The sequence below is a fragment of a genome, unplaced genomic scaffold (assembly GCF_019419815.1).
Source record: "Pyrus x bretschneideri cultivar Hongxiangsu unplaced genomic scaffold, Pyrus_bretschneideri_v1 Contig1, whole genome shotgun sequence".
Lineage (NCBI taxonomy): Eukaryota > Viridiplantae > Streptophyta > Magnoliopsida > Rosales > Rosaceae > Pyrus > Pyrus x bretschneideri.
Window position 1 is genome coordinate 2,921,498 of NW_025999390.1, and position 18,074 is coordinate 2,939,571.

General features: G+C 34.3%; 2 protein-coding genes across 5 annotated transcripts; one reads left to right on the plus strand and one right to left on the minus strand.

Moving 5' to 3' along the window:
* The first annotated feature begins 1,107 nt into the window (after window positions 1-1,107).
* On the plus strand, window positions 1,108-2,548 carry LOC103952719 (transcription factor MYB123). The gene is made up of 3 exons (XM_009364391.3): window positions 1,108-1,316; window positions 1,423-1,552; window positions 1,686-2,548. Exons 1-3 carry the CDS (start codon window positions 1,184-1,186, stop codon window positions 2,305-2,307), a joined length of 885 nt encoding a protein of 294 aa, XP_009362666.1. The 5' UTR covers window positions 1,108-1,183; the 3' UTR covers window positions 2,308-2,548.
* Window positions 2,549-12,144: 9,596 nt separating this feature from the next.
* LOC103952702 (replication protein A 70 kDa DNA-binding subunit-like) lies at window positions 12,145-18,071 on the minus strand. Of its 4 annotated transcripts, none has more exons than XM_048579329.1 (12): window positions 17,944-18,071; window positions 16,733-17,711; window positions 15,145-15,292; window positions 14,788-15,061; window positions 14,586-14,685; window positions 14,364-14,488; window positions 14,210-14,291; window positions 13,995-14,127; window positions 13,377-13,534; window positions 12,780-13,235; window positions 12,524-12,676; window positions 12,145-12,434 (listed from the first exon to the last, which is right to left on the minus strand). In XM_048579329.1, exons 4-12 carry the CDS (start codon window positions 15,038-15,040, stop codon window positions 12,404-12,406), a joined length of 1,491 nt encoding a protein of 496 aa, XP_048435286.1. In that variant the 5' UTR covers window positions 15,041-15,061; window positions 15,145-15,292; window positions 16,733-17,711; window positions 17,944-18,071; the 3' UTR covers window positions 12,145-12,403. The 4 variants fall into 4 exon arrangements, with proteins under 4 accessions (XP_048435286.1, XP_009362646.2, XP_048435291.1 ...); XM_009364371.3 differs by having other exon boundaries at window positions 16,733-17,808; XM_048579334.1 differs by having other exon boundaries at window positions 16,733-16,760; window positions 17,944-18,038.
* Between the last annotated feature and the right edge of the window lie 3 nt (window positions 18,072-18,074).

Genomic DNA, 18,074 nt, shown 5'->3' on the forward strand with positions numbered 1-18,074 from the left:
AAAGTTACTATAACGTTTAAAGTGGACTCTTATTTGTAGCTGTTTGATCTAATTTCAAAAGTCTGGATTTGTGGTATTGGTGGATTAGATGGAAGGGATCCGAAGATGATCCATTTCCTAATCTTTGGAAACGAGAATCAAATTTGCCTCTGTGTTATACAAATTACTAAACAGAAATGATACATAAATAATGTATAATAATTCAAACTCACGACCATTATTTTCAGTAGCAAATTAACTTCTCTCATTGCTCCAGTTAATCACTTGGGTTTCTAAACAGATATGGATTTTTTTTTTTATGAGATATGGGTTTTGGAGATGATGAATCATCACCTCATGATTCACATTGCAAATGGAGTTGTAGGACTGTAGATGATAAATTATTGGAGCCTACACGGCTACTCCACATATGATGGAGAAATGAGAGTGAGAAATTCTGCATATCATGAAAAAAGATTTGGCGGAAATTGCGTGCATATTATTCTGTTGCTGTCTACAATTCACAGAACAAGACGTGTCATATTTTTATTTAAAATAAAAAAATATACACTTATGTGTTGAAAAATTATATATGCATTATGCTAGTAAGCGCTTTTAATTTGCTCACATGACTTTTCTTTAATAAACTAATTAACAAGGAAAAATGCATGTTGACTAGTTGTTTTTTTAATGCTAATAACAATTTTTTACCTTCTAGAGAGTCGTTAAAATAACTTTCTAGTTGTTTAGTTAACATTTAAGTTTAGAAAATAAAAAGCATGATCGGAGATGGTCTTATTAAATAGATTTTTTTTTTTAATACAAAGATTAATATTTATATGTTGTCCATATATATATTCAAGTAAAAATTAAGACGATCAATGCTTCAGATACAGTCCGATAATGTAAATATGTATGACCCTCATCGTGCTTGTGTGTATAAAAACCCTAGAATACCAAATCCTTCCTACCTCACAAAACTACAGTTTCTTGTACAAGACTCATCAGTTCCTTGCCTAAAGACCCCATACAATATTTCAAAGCAACAGTCGCTTTCTACTCTGATTGTCATTCTTCATTTGTGGCGTGGGCTATAAAAGGGCACGACTCCTCCTATTTCTTTGTGAGTGTGTGTGTGTGTGTGTGTGTGTGTGTGAGAGAGAGAGAGAGAGAGAGAGAGAAACAGGGAAGGGAAAGCCAAAAAATGGGGAGGAGTCCATGTTGCTCCAAGGAAGGACTCAACAGAGGAGCCTGGACTGCCTTGGAAGATAAAATTCTAACAGCTTACATTAAAGCCCATGGAGAAGGCAAATGGAGAAGCCTTCCCAAAAGAGCCGGTGAGAAAAGCTGCTTTTTGCTTTTTTCTCCATCAATTTTTACCTATCTTTTGCTCTGTTTTCACTCTCTGTTTTACCAAAACCCTTCCAACTGAATAAAATGCAGGTCTAAAGAGATGTGGTAAAAGTTGCAGATTGAGATGGTTAAACTATCTGAGACCAGACATAAAGAGAGGCAACATTTCAGGTGATGAAGAGGAACTCATTGTTAGACTCCATAACCTTCTTGGTAACAGGTATCTCTCTCTCTCTCTCTCTCTCTCTCTCTCTCTCTCTCTCTCTCGCTCACACACTCCAAATTAGGAGACCGTTTGATAACCATTTTGGTTTTGAGTTGGATGCTCTAATTCTGTTGATATTTTACTACAGATGGTCGTTGATAGCCGGAAGGCTACCGGGGCGAACAGACAATGAAATCAAGAATTACTGGAACACAACTTTGTGGAAGAAATCGAAAGCCGATTCTCCTTCTGGATGCTCGAAAGAAACTTCTCAACATCCAAGCAAATCCGTAGTGAAAAAGAAAGATGTCGAGTCCAAAACAACATCAACTGCAGCTGCTAAACCTCTAGTAATAAGAACCAAGGCCACTAGGTTGTCCAAAATTTTAGTCCCACAAAAGATTCCTAGCGATGAAAATTATACAGCAGCTGCCGCAAACCCATTAGAGCTGCAATCTCATCAAACCCAATTGGCGGAACAAGGCGGAAGCACCGAAGAGTTTCCGAGGACTAATGCAGACGACCGCAGCAACATCTTGAAGAACTTTGGCTGCGATGAGGACGACATTGATGTGAAGGGAGATCAATACTGCAATGAATTTCAGTCGCTCGACTCTATACCGTTGGATGAGGCAATGATCAACGACGGCTGCTGGACGGTTGGAAACGGTTGCGAGCTGGAGGACTACGGTGCCTCATTGGATTTAGATTCTTTGGCATTTTTGCTTGACTCTGAGGATTGGCCATCCCAAGAAAATGTTATTGTCTAACTCATATGCTGCATAGTAACATAAATAACCAAGTGTGAATGCGTGACTTATGTAAAACCATTAAAATTTAGTTGTAGTTGAGCTTTGGCTCGTGATGGATATTCAATAAGTATTAAGATACCCGGATGCTGCATATAGATGCCCAAATCATATCCTTAAGGCATGTAGTGACTTACGTACTCTTATTAACTTTTCGTAATTCAATTGAATTTTTAGCAATTCAAAATGAGTATTTCAATAATAACATGCTTAAAGTGTGATTGTTAAATTTGAGAATGCAAACATCGTTACCGCAATAAACAAGGAACCATGAAAGGTGGCAATTATATATTTCCAACATGTCCAATGGTAAAAAATTATAAAAAAATAGGGATTTTTTTCTTCTTATTGTTCTAAAATTACTCAACCATCTTCTTCATTCCCACACCGCAACTCAATATGTATTTTTACATCAATCTCCTATATTTGTTTTCCACTTTTCAAATTTTTTTTCCGTACCCAACGGATAAAATTGCACAAAGATAAATACTATTTGGGGTGAATGGTAAGGATATGTTACATGCCTTGTCCTCCCTAAACGGGCGAACCTGCTCTAAATTGAGAGGCAGATGTTGCTTAGGTCATTTCCTAATCATTAAATTGACATGGTGCAGTTTTTCACCATGTCAAATTGTCAAGCCACAAATAAATATGATTCCCCAAACATGCGTAGGCTTTTTCGATCCATGATGTTACTAAATTCACAAGGGTTCCACCATCAAAGTATATGTATATTTCGATTTCCGAGTAGGACATTGATAATTAGGAAACAGAGGAACATGACACAATGCATGTGATCCAAAAAAAAAAAAACAAATACCTTTGACATTTTTTTATTTGATGATGTAAGAAAATTGGTCCTAACAAAATTTCCTAAAGTCTCCTTCGTCTGTGCCAAATGTGCGGGGCATATGCATGAGCGTTACTAATTTGTCTTCTAAGAATTATTTTTTTCGTCTTTAGATGATAGCTTTCCTTCAAGACGGTAGCTAGATTTCAAAGTTACTTTCTCACAAATTTTTGAGATTTGAATTGCTGGTAGCTACAATGGGGTTGGTTCACTTTTTCCCACGGTTTGATATCTAATTAAATGATGATATTTTGAGGTAGGTAAAGAAGCATCTATCCACGGGTTAATATCTAATTTTGATTAACGGCTGTAATGAATCATTCTAATCATACCTAGAAGGCAAAAGAAGGGTATAGCACTATTTTTAATCATGCTTAGAAGTCGAGAATAACTTACACGATTTGAAAATGTAATCAGATAATTTTTTGTATGTGCCCATGAAATAAGGATATGTAGACCAAAGTTTACATGTGCCCATGAAATAAAGATATGTAGACCAAAGTTTACATGTGCCCATGAAATAAAGATATGTAGACCAAAGTTTACACATATTTTTATTTCAGTGACAGAAGATACTACTATAACATTGTATTCTTACTTTATAAGTTCTTCTAAGGTTTAGTCATGTCGCTAACCCCCTTGTAAGTCCAAAACCATCGATTTCATGACCTGCAAAATAATGGAGATTTTGGAAAACCTATACATAAGGAGACTAATATTGCATTGTTACACAAGATTAGCAGCCTTGTCATTTCCTTTTGACATAGCGCAGCTGGCTGGGAGACCAGGATGAGTTTGTCTCATCGATGAGAGGTAGGTTCAAACCACTGCCTGTCACTTCAACTTTGAATATATGTGTTTTTTATTATAAATAAATAAGATTTAGGTTTTATGGGGCAATCTTGAATGTGACAGTACCAGTCCCATCCTCAGTTATAGGGACAAGGGTGATGTTACTCACCAGTTACCAGATCTTTTCGTTCTTATTTTTCATTTGATCTTGCAATCTATATTTCATCATGTTTGAAATTGGTTTTTTTAGGTCATAATTTAAAATCAATTTTATAAAAAACTATAAATAACTTGAGAATTTCAATGTTTAATTGAGAAAGATTTTATTTATTGTCACCGAATCTTTTCGCTCATTTTTCTTTTGATCTTGTAAATTGTAACATATAGTTCATAATGATTAGAATTGTTTATTTTTTAGATCATAATTGAACAAACATTTTTATAAAAAAATTAAAATAATTGTTAGAATTACAGTGTTCTATTGAAAAATATTTTATTTATTGAATAACTATTAAGATGGCTAATCAAATGGTCATAATTCAATAATAAAAATAATTAATAAGTGAAGAAAAATAAGGAAATATATTGGCTCGCATTAAAATAAAACAAAATAATAATAATAATTTCTACATTGCCTTTAAATTTGATAGTAAAGTGGAGAATGTCAATTCATGTAAGATTTTGGACCATAACTACCCTTTTTGTCATAACAGTTCACATAAGACTTTTGACATCTTCTTTGGAGATGCTCTAAAAAATTTTAAATTTAGTTGGTTTGTAACTGATTGATCACTATAAGTTTTCTAACTTTATATATAGACAGTTTGGATCATCGTGCAACAATGAAAAATGAGAAAGAAAACAAAAATTGTAGAACGAAAAATATTTAAATGACAAAGTTGCTAGCATGTCTTCTCACGTGACATATATACAAGAATAATATATTCTAGAATCTTCTCAATTAGTTTGTCTCCAACCTTTTGGCAATATTAGTTTAAGCAGCAGAAAACAGGATCTGTGTATAACACACTTCATCTTAAACAGCTATATATATGCGTTTTGCCTAGGTACTTCATTTGTTTAAAAATTAAAATCATTTTCGGGCAGATTTCACCTAATTTATAACTGCATATATAGTGCTTTCACGATCTTGAAATAAAGAACCAAGGAGACACGTGCTCGGAAGAGACGAGTACAAGGCAACACATATAAGTGCATACAAACTGAAAACTGAACCTAAAGTTTGCTCATCATCCGCATGATGTTTGCATTCCAACCATTTTTAATTGCAAGCTTCAATTTCTCACTACTTCTATATTTGTTCAAAACATATAGGTTGATTATTATTTAAAACATATAGGTTAATTATTATTTAGGCCAAATTTAAGGAGTTAAGTGGTTAGCTCAGTTCGAAAGGTCCCTTTACCTTGTGTGTCACCCACCAAGGTTGTAGTTTCGCTATTAGTAATCCTTGTTGGTGCATGGTAAATTCTTACGTAAATTTATATTAGTGGCAACTGGCAGTTAGGTGTCATGCGTAAGTCATTTCGGTTCGAATTATGGATATGTCATGACACTGGTGGTGAGAGTAACCAATCTTCCCTAAAACTTTTAAAGATCTACTGGAAAGTTGTTAGTGATGGAAACTGAAACTTTTTATGCATATTAATTACGTGAAGTAATTTCTTATGGATTTGAATAATATGAAGTTCCAATTGGCATGACCCCAATTAATTAAGAAATAAAGTGCCTTACTCAACTGGGAAAAAAAAAAAATCTGGGTTTGCAATATCAAAATTGGCTACACGCTAAACCCCAAGATTTGCACATTTCAGTTCCATTATTCATGTATATCCAGTGCTTCCCGTTTTGGAAGAGAGAAGATCTTTTACGCCACAAAAAAGTTTGTTAGGTTTACTCATTGACCTATATTTTTGTCAAGATCCCCATCTATCAAAGAGTATTTATTATTAGTAGCTAAAATTTAGCCACAAACCAGTTTTTATAAAACAATTCAAATATAGCCAACAATTCACTTAAATAGACTCAATTAGCCTCAAAATCAAAACTTAATTACACCCTTAAACCAAAACCTAATCAAGCATCATTGTTCTCCAGTATCATTCTGCCATACTGGGATTTAGAAGCAGCATCATCATCGACTTGCTTATACTTTGAATTTGAATCGTCATATATATGATTCTCATCATGTACACCATAAAATCGATCCTAAATATTCTCATCTTCCAATGCACTTTTCTGGGGTGATTTGCTCCATCTCCCTCTTTTTCTTTTTGTCTTTCACATATTCATATTAAATTGTTTCACTGGTTGTGCATATTATGCTCAATTTTTATTACTCAATTAAATGCCTAATTAGGGTGCCCTCTGTTTAAGAGCTCATGTGCAGAATGCATGAGAGCATACGATCGCAATTTCCATCAAAATGAATACTTACAAAATACTATTAAAAAATATGCAGAAATACATAACAAAATTTTCTGAGAAATACCAATTACTTATCACACAAGAATATTTAAAACTTGTTGTTATGTGAATTTTTCATCATCATATTTGTAGGCTTGTAAATTAAGAAATGAAATTGATAATTTGATTGACTTAATATCCATCAGAATAAATACCATTTCAAAAAATGTTTAATTTCATCATGCTCCTCCTATCTTTTCCAATTCGAATTGGGATCTGAAAATAATTAAACCATTAAAATGAAAAGACCAAAGAAGAAAGAACATAAAGAAAATCTCTTTGGCGTTTGGTTTTCAATTTTGAGGGTACTTCGGTAAATTGACGTGAGATTTTGACTATAAATGATAGTTTTTATAAAAACTAACATTTTTTAATTTAGGAATTAAATTTCGGTTATAAACTATAAATTCTTTCTAAGATACATCAATATTGGGGGAGTGGATCGAATAAAGGTTTTGGGTGTAGATGTAAACGCTCCAACTACAAGTTCCTTGCTCCATCCATATTTGACATTTTTGTACTTCTTTATCATGATGGTTGTTTTGAAACTATGGAGGAATATAATGGAGCATGTTGAAATTAACCCAGTTTTAGCTTTACACCTATTTTGTTGATGAAATCAATGCATGTACTGCATTCATTGAATTTTGTCAAATTATATACCAATATCATTCAAAGTTATTCAGGATACAGTCAGCCGTTAATTAGCTTTTCTCTCTCTGTCTTTCATGCATGTAATATCAAAATAAAGAAAAGAAAATGACCACATGCCAATATAATTTGTAGTTTTTTGAACAAATTTAATTTGTAGTTAATTATAATATCAACTTCCTTGCAACTTCAATTTGTCCTCAAAATATCAATTTAATTTGTAGTTATAATTTCTGCAAGCATTTTTGTTGATTGTTTTTGTTTTTGCGGGTCTTGGCATGGCCCCCGCTTGTATCTTATTTATTTTCTTTCTTTAATTATCAATAAATATGGTGGAGGAGGAACGAGCGGGATTTTTTCTTCGGTGTAATGGCCCTCACCCTTTTAGAAGAGAGTAGGTGCCTTGCTTACGGCCATTGACGAATAACTAATCTCACATAATATTTCTTCATTTGAAAAAAAAAAAAAATTATTTTCCGCAAGCATGATGATGACTGATTAGCTTACACCTTAAATCGACCCCTCACTGAATGCCCACTTTCAGTAACGCGCGCGCGCACACATGAACATTTATATATAGTTCTTCTAACTTTTAATTACAGCCAAGTCAATGAGGTAGAAGTAGAACCTTTTTTCCCTTCAACATCCAACCAAATTAAGCTTCCAGAAAGACTGTTAATAAAGTCGGGCAGGCTGCAGAGTCGCAAACATCATTTTCATACAGCAACAGAAGTATACATAAAATAAAATCAAGGGTCCTCATAAATTTATTTGACCATGTTCTAATCAAGGGCACTCAATGGCAATAAAATAAAATAAAACCAAGGGTCCTCATAAACTTGCGTATCAACTTATGGAAAAGACTATTTGCTTTAATAAAGTTATATGGCAATCGTCAATGTATTCAACTAATAATGTTGATCGTTATACGAACGTCTTGTAACAATATAGAAAATTATTTTTAGTGAACATTATCGTTATATTCACTTTCAGGCTTCCTACTTTTATTTTTAATTGTATTATAACATGATGTTATCATTAGATTTCAATTAACAACTAACAATATAACTTCTTAATAAAAGTATTAATCTGTATCGTCACGACTTGCTAATACAAATGGAGGTACTTAAGTCTCGTCTTTGCTAGAATTATATATGATCAATACAGTGTTTGATTATTGACATGAACACCACTCTTTAACTTCTAAAATGTTAATCACGTGATTCGGTCTAGTTTTGTGATCAACTGAACGTTGTTGCAATTCATCATTGAATTTGGACATGGACCTTTTTTAGTGTGTTCGTTACACGAGGTAGTACATCACGTATTTTTATATAAACGGTAGGATATGTGTGTTAAAATATTAATAGCTTAAAATTTTAAATTTTTAACCACTTATATAAGGGGTGTGATATCCACACACCCCTTTTTACTGCTTTCACACCTTTTTAGTTTTCGACCGTCGGATATGATGAATTGAAAAAGATCATCAGACATAAATTAATAAGGGTGTGTGAGAAGTAAAAAGGGGTGTGTGGATATCACACCCCCTTATATAAAAACACTTAATGTATACTCCGTGTTTTCCTCGTAATTAAAAATTTTCCTATAAAAAAGGACGAATAATTAATAATATCCTCACCAATCACCATGTTGTCCTCACCAAAGAAAGGACATGAAAACGTGGACATATTTACTGTTTGTGTCTGTATCACATGGTTCAAGACATCAAGTGTCCTATAGTACTCTGAAAGTAATCAAATCATGGGGTCATGAATCTTTAAAAAATCAAAAACGTGATTGAAGTATTTGACGAAATGAAATTACCACGCACGTACCTAACTTTCCAGGGAGGTAAACGTTTTCATGCACCAGGGAAATGGAAAGGTAGATATGATAATGACAATGTTATGTCTCACGTGAAAGTGATTTGTATGGAATGAGGTTATATTTACACTGATGTTTCGGTTTAATTATACATGTTAATTGTTTTAAATTTTTTTTTTCACATACCATTGTATTATTAAATTAAAATGTCAAATAATGATGAATTTGTCTGATACAAAGGATGAGGATCCTTTTCGGATTCTCTTTGTGAGAATCTCAGGAATTATCAAATCTTGTTCATTCATCGTATATTATACGATCAATTTTCGTCATATACTATTTATATTTAATTTTAAATAAAAATATTTAAAATAATTTCCGACTGCACGATGTACAATGAACAAACACGATTTGAGGATCATCGAGATCCTCACAAAGAAAATCCAAAGAGGATTCTCATTCCAATACAAATAGATCTTGTTTCACATCTCCTTGGCATTTCCCTTCCTCCTTGGACATAAAATATAATAATAATAATATTTTATGATTTGTTTGGTTTATGAGAGATTATGCATGACATTATTGCTCACCTAAGGACCTATGAATGAGATCCTGTGAGGACCGTTTAGGTTAAGATCGTTCGATTAATTAATCTTAAGGTAGATAGAATTTAAAAAAAAAATAAAAAAAAACACTTTCTTGTTTTATCTAAACAATAATTAGCGAACTAATTGAAGGAAAAAAAACAAAAAAAACAAAATTCACGTCACACGTCTTCTCCGGGGGCCAACTCGTCCCCGTCGTCTTCCATCTCTATCCCTCTGTCTTTTTTTCCCTATGAACAAGGAGAAGCAATCTGCCTCAAATTTCACACCGTCGCCGAAGAATTAAAATTTTATTTCAACCTTTTCACAGGTCTTTCCCTTCCGGATCTGTTCTTTGGATTGTTTTTTTAAACAAGGTAATTAATATTACGAATATGGTTTTGAATGGTATACTCCATTGAACACAAGGGGTTGCAGGTTGTTTTATCAAACAAAAAGAGGAATTTGGTGGTGCCTAACTCCTGTTAAAGGAAAACTGAAATAAAAGAGGGATGCAAGAAAGACAAACGGCTGGGTGGAAGTATGGAAGACAAACTATTGAGTTTTCTTTTCCCCGAATGAAAGAGACAAGAGGAAGTAGATGATAAAACTTTCATTCTGATGGGAAGTGGTACACCACGTGTTTTTATACAAGTGATGGAAAATTTTAATATTTAAGTTATTAACTTTTTAACACACATATCCCATCATTTATAATGTAACACATGGTGTACTGTCCCGTGTTCCGATCACACTGAAAAATCTCTCGAAGTAGAGACGATGGATGGTGTAAGATTGAACGTGTTGTTTATCTTTCCAAGAAAGATGACAACTAGTGATAAACTACGATTATCCAACCCTTTCAAATCAAAAAAAGTTCATCCTATCCGTGATGACAGTCAAGCAGACATATAATCTTACAACTCTATCTACTCTTAGGACGGTGTTAATTAAAATGGTCCTTGCAAGGCCTATTGTTTGGTAAGTTGTAGCATTACTGTTCTTCATGATGCCATAATGATAGAAAACGTAAATAGTCGCAAATTAGGACGGTGTTAATTAAAATGGTCATCATCACAGGGCCTATTGTTTGGTAATTGGTAGCATTACTGTTCTTCATGATGCCATCATGAAAGAAAACGTAAACAGTCGCAAATTACGATGCGTTCTAAAGTTTGAGCAGTTGAGCTAACTGTTTGACGTCCAGTCTTCTGTCCATGTGGCCGAAGGTTGTTTTTCTTCTTTGGCCCTATGGTTCTCACAAAATCTTGATTGGTTTCATGTCAATCATAACATACATGTATACGTATTTATTAAAAAATACACTAATTTTTGCGTATACGTTGACGATACTAATAAACAAAGTTGATGAGTCTGCTAAATAAGAGAAATTATGTATACAAACATGTTTATCAAGTTGAATAATAAAAATAAATATTTGTACAAGAAAAATGGACTGTTGCTTGTATCTTCTATCTAGAGAAAAGGGTGAGAAATTAACTGGATCAAATTTGATAAATTAGTTTTGGGCTTCTTATTGAAAATGTCGTGGGCTCGCCGTTTAAAATTGTAGGCCTTCTAAGCATAAGCGGGCTTTCTAATGACCGAGGCCCGCCAGACATAGGCTGAAATTTCAAGCCCAACTTAGTAATGAGACTGGGAATTTTATATGGAAAACTAATGCAAAGGACATGAAAACTTTGAGTTTTAACAATAAGGACAAAATAAAAGGTAAAACGAATAGTATTAGGATTGACTTTTTAGTGTAAAAGGGTAGTTTTTCTTTAAAGTGAACAGTATCGGGAACATTTCGTTAAAGTTCCCAATTTTATTTGCATTTAATGGAAATAAATTAATAATCATGCACTATGTTACTATTAGCTTTTTGTCACACGAGATAACAGCTGACAATTTTTTTTTTTCAATTTAATCTTTATTTTTTAGGCATTTTAATTTTTTAAAAACCTTAATTTATAGTTTATGATTTTTTTTAATGTTAGTAACTCTTCTATGTGGTTGTTTTCATTTGATTATTTTTACTAATTTGCTATTTAATTTTAATTTGTTATTTTTAAAGTTATAAAAAAGGAGGAGCATTTTGGGTATTACGAGAGTTTCGCCAAATTTTGGGTATTTTGCTATTTAACTCTTTATAAGGAACTTTCTCAGAAGAAGTTAAATCATGTTTAAAAGTTGAAATCCAAATTTGATTTGGACTTGAACTTGTTTCTTAGTTTAACACTAGAAAATTGCCCGCGCGTTGCTGCGGGGGTTTGAAATCGTAATGTAGGACATGCATGAATTATTAGAGAATCATTCTAATAGCGTGTAATTATGAATCACCATTATCTAAAGACCCACAAAATCTACACAAAGCACCTAATGGGAGAAGCAATATTAGTCTACAAAATATAGAACCCAACTTAGGCAATTTTAAAAAAGCATAAACCAATAGAAATGATTCAACATAATGTGAAAACCGAACACAAAAGTTAACCGTTGTGGTAGAATAAGTATTTTAGCTTGCAGTTAAATCGAATTAACTTTACATAATCAGTCCATTGACATTCAAAATGGCTATTTAGAAGTTTGACATAACCAAAAATATAATCACAACAAAATATTGTTTTAACATAAGGAACTGAAGCAACATGTAGTCCGCACATATTTTGTCTGTGCATGCAACTCGACAAAGTACATGTCTTGCAAGCCATGTTATCACCTCAACGATTGCAAAAAATAAACATAAAAACATAATCTTCCAGTGCTTGCGGTGCTTGTGGTGCTTAAGTTTTGAAGTAAAATGCCCAAAAAATGTACATAGGTATAATCACATGCACCAGGCCACCATTAAATCCTTGAGAAATCATTTTTTTAGGAAATCAACATCTCCAACACTGAAACGGAAATGAGAGCAAATCTCAATAACAGGTTGATGCAAAGATCGTATTTGCATAATAGTTAAAATAATGCACCATAATTATACCTTTGTTTGAGGTTTTTGGTTTGCGACCTACTTCTCAGTGCGCTTACAGAAACTTTGACTGAAGGCTCTATTTTGGGAATGACGGGCTTGGTGAATTCCTTTGATATTGTAGCTAGAATTGTGGATTGTGGCTGGCTTTCCTCACATGTTTTGCTGTCAATTGATGTCCAAGTTAAAAGGTCAGAATTAAAGGTTCCAAATATATACAGAATTCGTTCATTTACTGCGAAGTTGTGTGATATAAGGAAAAATAAACCTTTGTTTTTTGGCAGCTTCCGATTCAACGAATAATGCTCTTTTGACAGTAGTTTTGTTTGATGCAGGTAGTTGGATGTCTTGAGCACATGGTTCTAAGGGCGCAAAGGAGGCAGGGGTTGCATCATTAACAATCTGTTTCTCGGCATTTGCAGCAGGTGTGCACAGTTCAACCAAGCTAGTTGATGTCGCAGATGGTGGTTGTTCCTCAAATAATCCGCACACAACAAAATCCGTCTTGGGAAATTCCTTGTTTTGATTTCCAAATCGAAGCTGGAATTTTTTTGTGGTGCCAATAAATTTCTTAAGATTTTGTGGCAGCATAAAAGAATCATTGTACCCTTCTTCTATGACCAAGGAGTGGCAAGATACACCCAAAAGTTTTTCAGCGTGTCTTCCGATCATCATAAGGTTGAATTGATTTGTGTTGTCTTCCACAATAAAATTTATCCTGAACCTAAGTAACAAATGATGACACATTGCGTCAGATAGTTTGAAAGATAATGTTTGCTGCTAAAAGTATACACGGTGTGCTGCTAAAAGTATAGGCAGTGTGAAGAAATGTAAACAATGTTAAATAATTAGATGCGATTGTTACCATGGTTCAGGCAATGTTTTCAACAACCCATGTTCATAGCACTCAAAGTCTGCAGACATTTTCTTTGCAGCCTTGTGGCAAGAGGGGCACGATTTGTACCACCATCCCTTGCTTAGATCATAACCCACAATCGTCGCTCTACACATGAATTTTGTATCCTGTTATGATACAGATGCATTACTCGCATTAAAACATTGAGCAAAAAAGATGATGAACCCAAAAAGTAGAACACAATTGGTGACGATTTGTTTCCGCAACCAAAATGCAAGAATGGAAAACAAATCAAACACATTTGGACCAAAACTAAATTCAAAATAGAAGAAACATTTTCTCATAAAAAATGGATCAACCACTTGAAAGACATGAACACCATTGAAACTTAAGTAGATACCAAAATATGCATTTATCATGCTTTTGTGTTAATGTAAAAGAGATAAACTAAAATGTAGTATAAGGTTCATTAAAAGGACGGTGCAAACATAATAATGTCAAACACAATCAACAAATGACACGCTTTTTTCATATTATGTGAGAGAATCAAGCAAGAAGTGGTTGCAACACATACAATTCACAAAAGAAGAAACACTTTATTTAACAGCGCAAAGACAATGAACTAACTTTGTTCAGTGTAGGATCAAGGAGAAGCAACTCTTCAATTGTCTTTAATTCAAAATCAGCAGTCACATGGGGCTTTGCATACCCTTCAGCAGAGCTAGGTAGAATCTCAACAGGCAAGTTCAGGTATTGAAATCTATTTTGTACATTTTTAGTGAGAAGAAATGGTTAGTAAAATAATAAATTTGTAAAACGATAAAGAAGACTTGTTGATTTACCTTTGTTTATATTCCGTGAGCTGCGGGATTTCGGGGTTAAAAAAGCACACCGTTGAGCCTGTGCTTCCTAAAACAGGTTTCCCTGTAAATACAAAGATTGCAATTAGTAAAAAAGAATTTGAAGTTGTTACATTAAACGATGGGGTGGTATAACCTTGGTACTGGTTGACTTTAAGAGCAGTCAAAGCAATGAATACAGGCGGCACCAGCGATTTGAGTGCAGCCTCCTGAAAACCTGTAGCACTCTCTGCCCACAGGGTGACCCTCACTTGATCTCCTCTATGGTAACAAAATGCAGTTAGTGTATTGTACCTCATGTTTATACGGTCATTTATGTATAAATTTAGAACACCAATTTAATAAAAAGATCATTGACCTTATATTTTGTATCTGCATGTTTCGTTTTTTCGCAACCCTAACATTTTGCACATTCACCTCTTCAGTTGGTTGTAAGGCCATTAAACAACCAAAAACATCTATGCAGAGTATAGTAAAAAGAATAACGGTAAAGTCAATTACATTAAAACTGCTAAAAATGAATTTAAATGTTTACCGGCAAAAAATATGTTATGGTTTACCTGTTAGTTCCACATATCTGCCAACTTTTTGGTGAAGCTGATCAAATTCAACCAGATTAAACCACTGCATTGGGATGACTTGGCCAATTCTCTCAACAGGGACTATGGTTGTCCACCTATTCAACTCAATCATTGCGTTATGAGGGACAATTTTGCTCGAAGTTCTGTTTCGGATGACACGAAACTTGTTTATCTCATAAGTAAAACCGACATTAAGCTGCTCAGAAAAGAATTGGATATCCCAGGAGTTCATAGTTGCATGGATCGCATTTCCCTTGTAGTGTAAAAAAAGAAACAATATGAGTAATGCAAGCAGGTTTAAAGCATTTAATAAGTATAAAGTTTCAATTTTGTAACCTCTTTATCAACAAACACAGAGTCCAAGCTTGCAGCCTGGGGATCAGCTCCGATAGTCTTTGTGACCCAAATTCAGCATACTCTAATTTCAAGTTTGCTTGCTGGTTCGTACAGCACCAAGGACCGAATCAGTTGAGGTTCCATTAATCTACAGATGTGTGTGTGTGTGTGTGTGTAATGAAATTGATTAGAAAAAATTTGCATTAATGTAAATTTAATTAATTAAAGATAAAAAGGTGGCCAAATAAGTAGTAACAACACTTAATTCTTAAAAGGATAAAAAGTTAATTATTTACATCATTGGATTTATGACCCAACAAAAATGGCATACATGACCCTTTTTTAAAATTAAAATCCCACCCATCCGTACATATTTAAAAACCAAAAGACCACTACGGTGGCGATGAGCCAAAGGAACAACATCCCAACCTTCTTCCAACGGTTAAAGTTGCAGATCCAATCGAATATCCCAAGAAAGTTTTGACAGAACTTCTTAATTCTGCTCATTACTCCGATTTGAAAAAATTCACTTTAGCTTGTAATGTAAATGCGTTAAAATTTTGCAAAAGCAATTTTAAGGAGTCTACACCCAAGCCTGGAAAACTAACAGTAGAGTGACGCGAAGGACCTCTAGCAACTCTACTACCGCCTTTCCTACCAAAAAGCTAACCCAACCGAAGGAAATTACATAAGGTCTGGAAAGGGCTGTAAAGAATAAAACTCCTTCCTCCCCTGTTCCGGAGATAGATATAGCCCTCTCGAAACCTAGCTGTTAGAGTTTTATTTTTGTGGGGGGGTAATAATAAACTAAATCCCCGAACGGGTACTTGAACCCCTCTCCTGCAAGGTATAGAACAACTAAGGGTACTGGTCCTGCTCGCTTTGGTTCTGCTCCTGTGGTGACCAAGAAGCAGGAGCTTGAGCTCAACCAGCCATTGATAAACCGAGGAGTGGCAGCCATTACTGAACATGTATTTGACGTTGTTGAATTTAAGTTTTTTGTTGGTGCTGGTTTCTCTACCTATGTGGACAGAATGGGGTCTGCACCTCATTGCGAGAAACTCTGTGTCATTATCGAATAGGCACGATAATTCGTTGGAGTTTTGAATTGTCATTTTTTAGTCGTTTGCAACTTGTAGCAGCTAATGTGTTATGGTGCTATATACAAATACTAAGCAACCCTATATATAAATACTAAGCAGCGGGTAACACATATGTACGGCTCAAGTTTGGTATGGAAACAATTTTTGACATCTAAACTGCCTAATAACATATGTCACCTCTTTTTTTTAATTGTCAAACCAAAGTGGAAGATGCAAAACATACACTGCAACATAATACCCTTCTCAAAACAGTCACACATATACATATTTAAAACCAATCGGTAAAAGATAGACAGACAGGGGAAATGAAACACAGATTAATCTACAAAGACTCGTAATTAATCACTTTGTTGTCCAAAAACAAAGACGGAATGAAAAACATTTTGTAGAACAATACAAAAATATTCAATACAACAACACAACAAATGAACGTACAAACAGTAATTGTTTCACAACATTAAAAAGTTAGGGTTAGCAAATGAAACCTGAAATCCCAAGTCAGCAGGACGTTTCCTGCAATCCATAAAAATAAGAGAATAATGAGTTTTCTCGTCTTGAAACAATTGAAATAAAAAAAATTGCATTAAAATTAGGCAGCAGAGAAGTCGATGCACAACCTCATATGCACACACAGAGACACAGATGCATACAATTTAAGAGCATTGGAATTGAAATGGTAGGCCAGACAGAATAATAGACAAAATTTAAACTACAAAACGGAAAAAAATGGACCTTTGAACAGTTAACAGAAAAACACAGGAACCTGAGAAACAAAACTGAGAGCAAATGAATAAATAGAGGGGCAGAAAATCCCCAAATCGATTAAAAAAAAGACAAAAGCATGCTACCTAACCAACCAAACAGTGCAGAAAGATCTGTAAACTAATTCTGGCCTCTCAATCACAACATGCAAGCAGATATAAATGCAAGTAATAATAAAATATAAATATTTGAGTACGAAATCAAAATGACAAACCGAACCTGCAAGCAGATATATATGCAAGAAATAATAAAATATTAAGATTTGAGCACAAATTCAAAAGGACAAAGTGACTATGCAAGCAGATATAAATGCAAGAAATAATAAAATATTAAGATTTGAGTACAAAATCAAAAGGGCAAGGTGACTCATCTGATCATGCAAGCAGATATAAATGCAAGAAATAATAAAATATTATTTGAGTCCAAAATCAAAAGCAAGAAGTGACTCATCTGAAGGTACAACAGAGCATAGACGATTGTGAGTGATTTCTGGACTGAGGAACGACGGCTGTTCACGATCCCCACCCTTCGCTCTCTGTTTCTCTCCCCGCATCCCGATGACCCATTCTCTTTGTCTCACAGTGACCTTCGAAGCCACCGATTGAAAGAAAGAAAGGGGAGTCCAGGGAGGTAGTGGTTGTTTGATGGATTCGAGGCTCGCCAGAGTGGCGAATCGTGATGTGGACTCAGGCCTCTCGGCCTCTGGGTTTTACGGAGAAGGGGAAGATGGTGAGGGTTGAAAGAGATGGAGAGGCGGGAGAAAGAGAAAGGGTTAATAAGTTAAAATTGAAGACCCAACCTATAATAAAAATGAAGCACAGGACAAACAATGGTAGAAATGTAAATAATGCAAAATCGAGGGCCCATTTTAGAATAGATTGGTAAAACCGTAAATATATGAAAATCTGGTTAGAGACAAAATCACCCTGCTAACCTTTAATAATTACCGGCCAACCCAGCCCATATCAGATGGATTTCTTGCAAATAAGATGAAATCGAGTGGCATTTGTTTTACTGTAGCCATGAACAGTGCCAATTCCCCTCCAACTTTAGAATAGATAATTT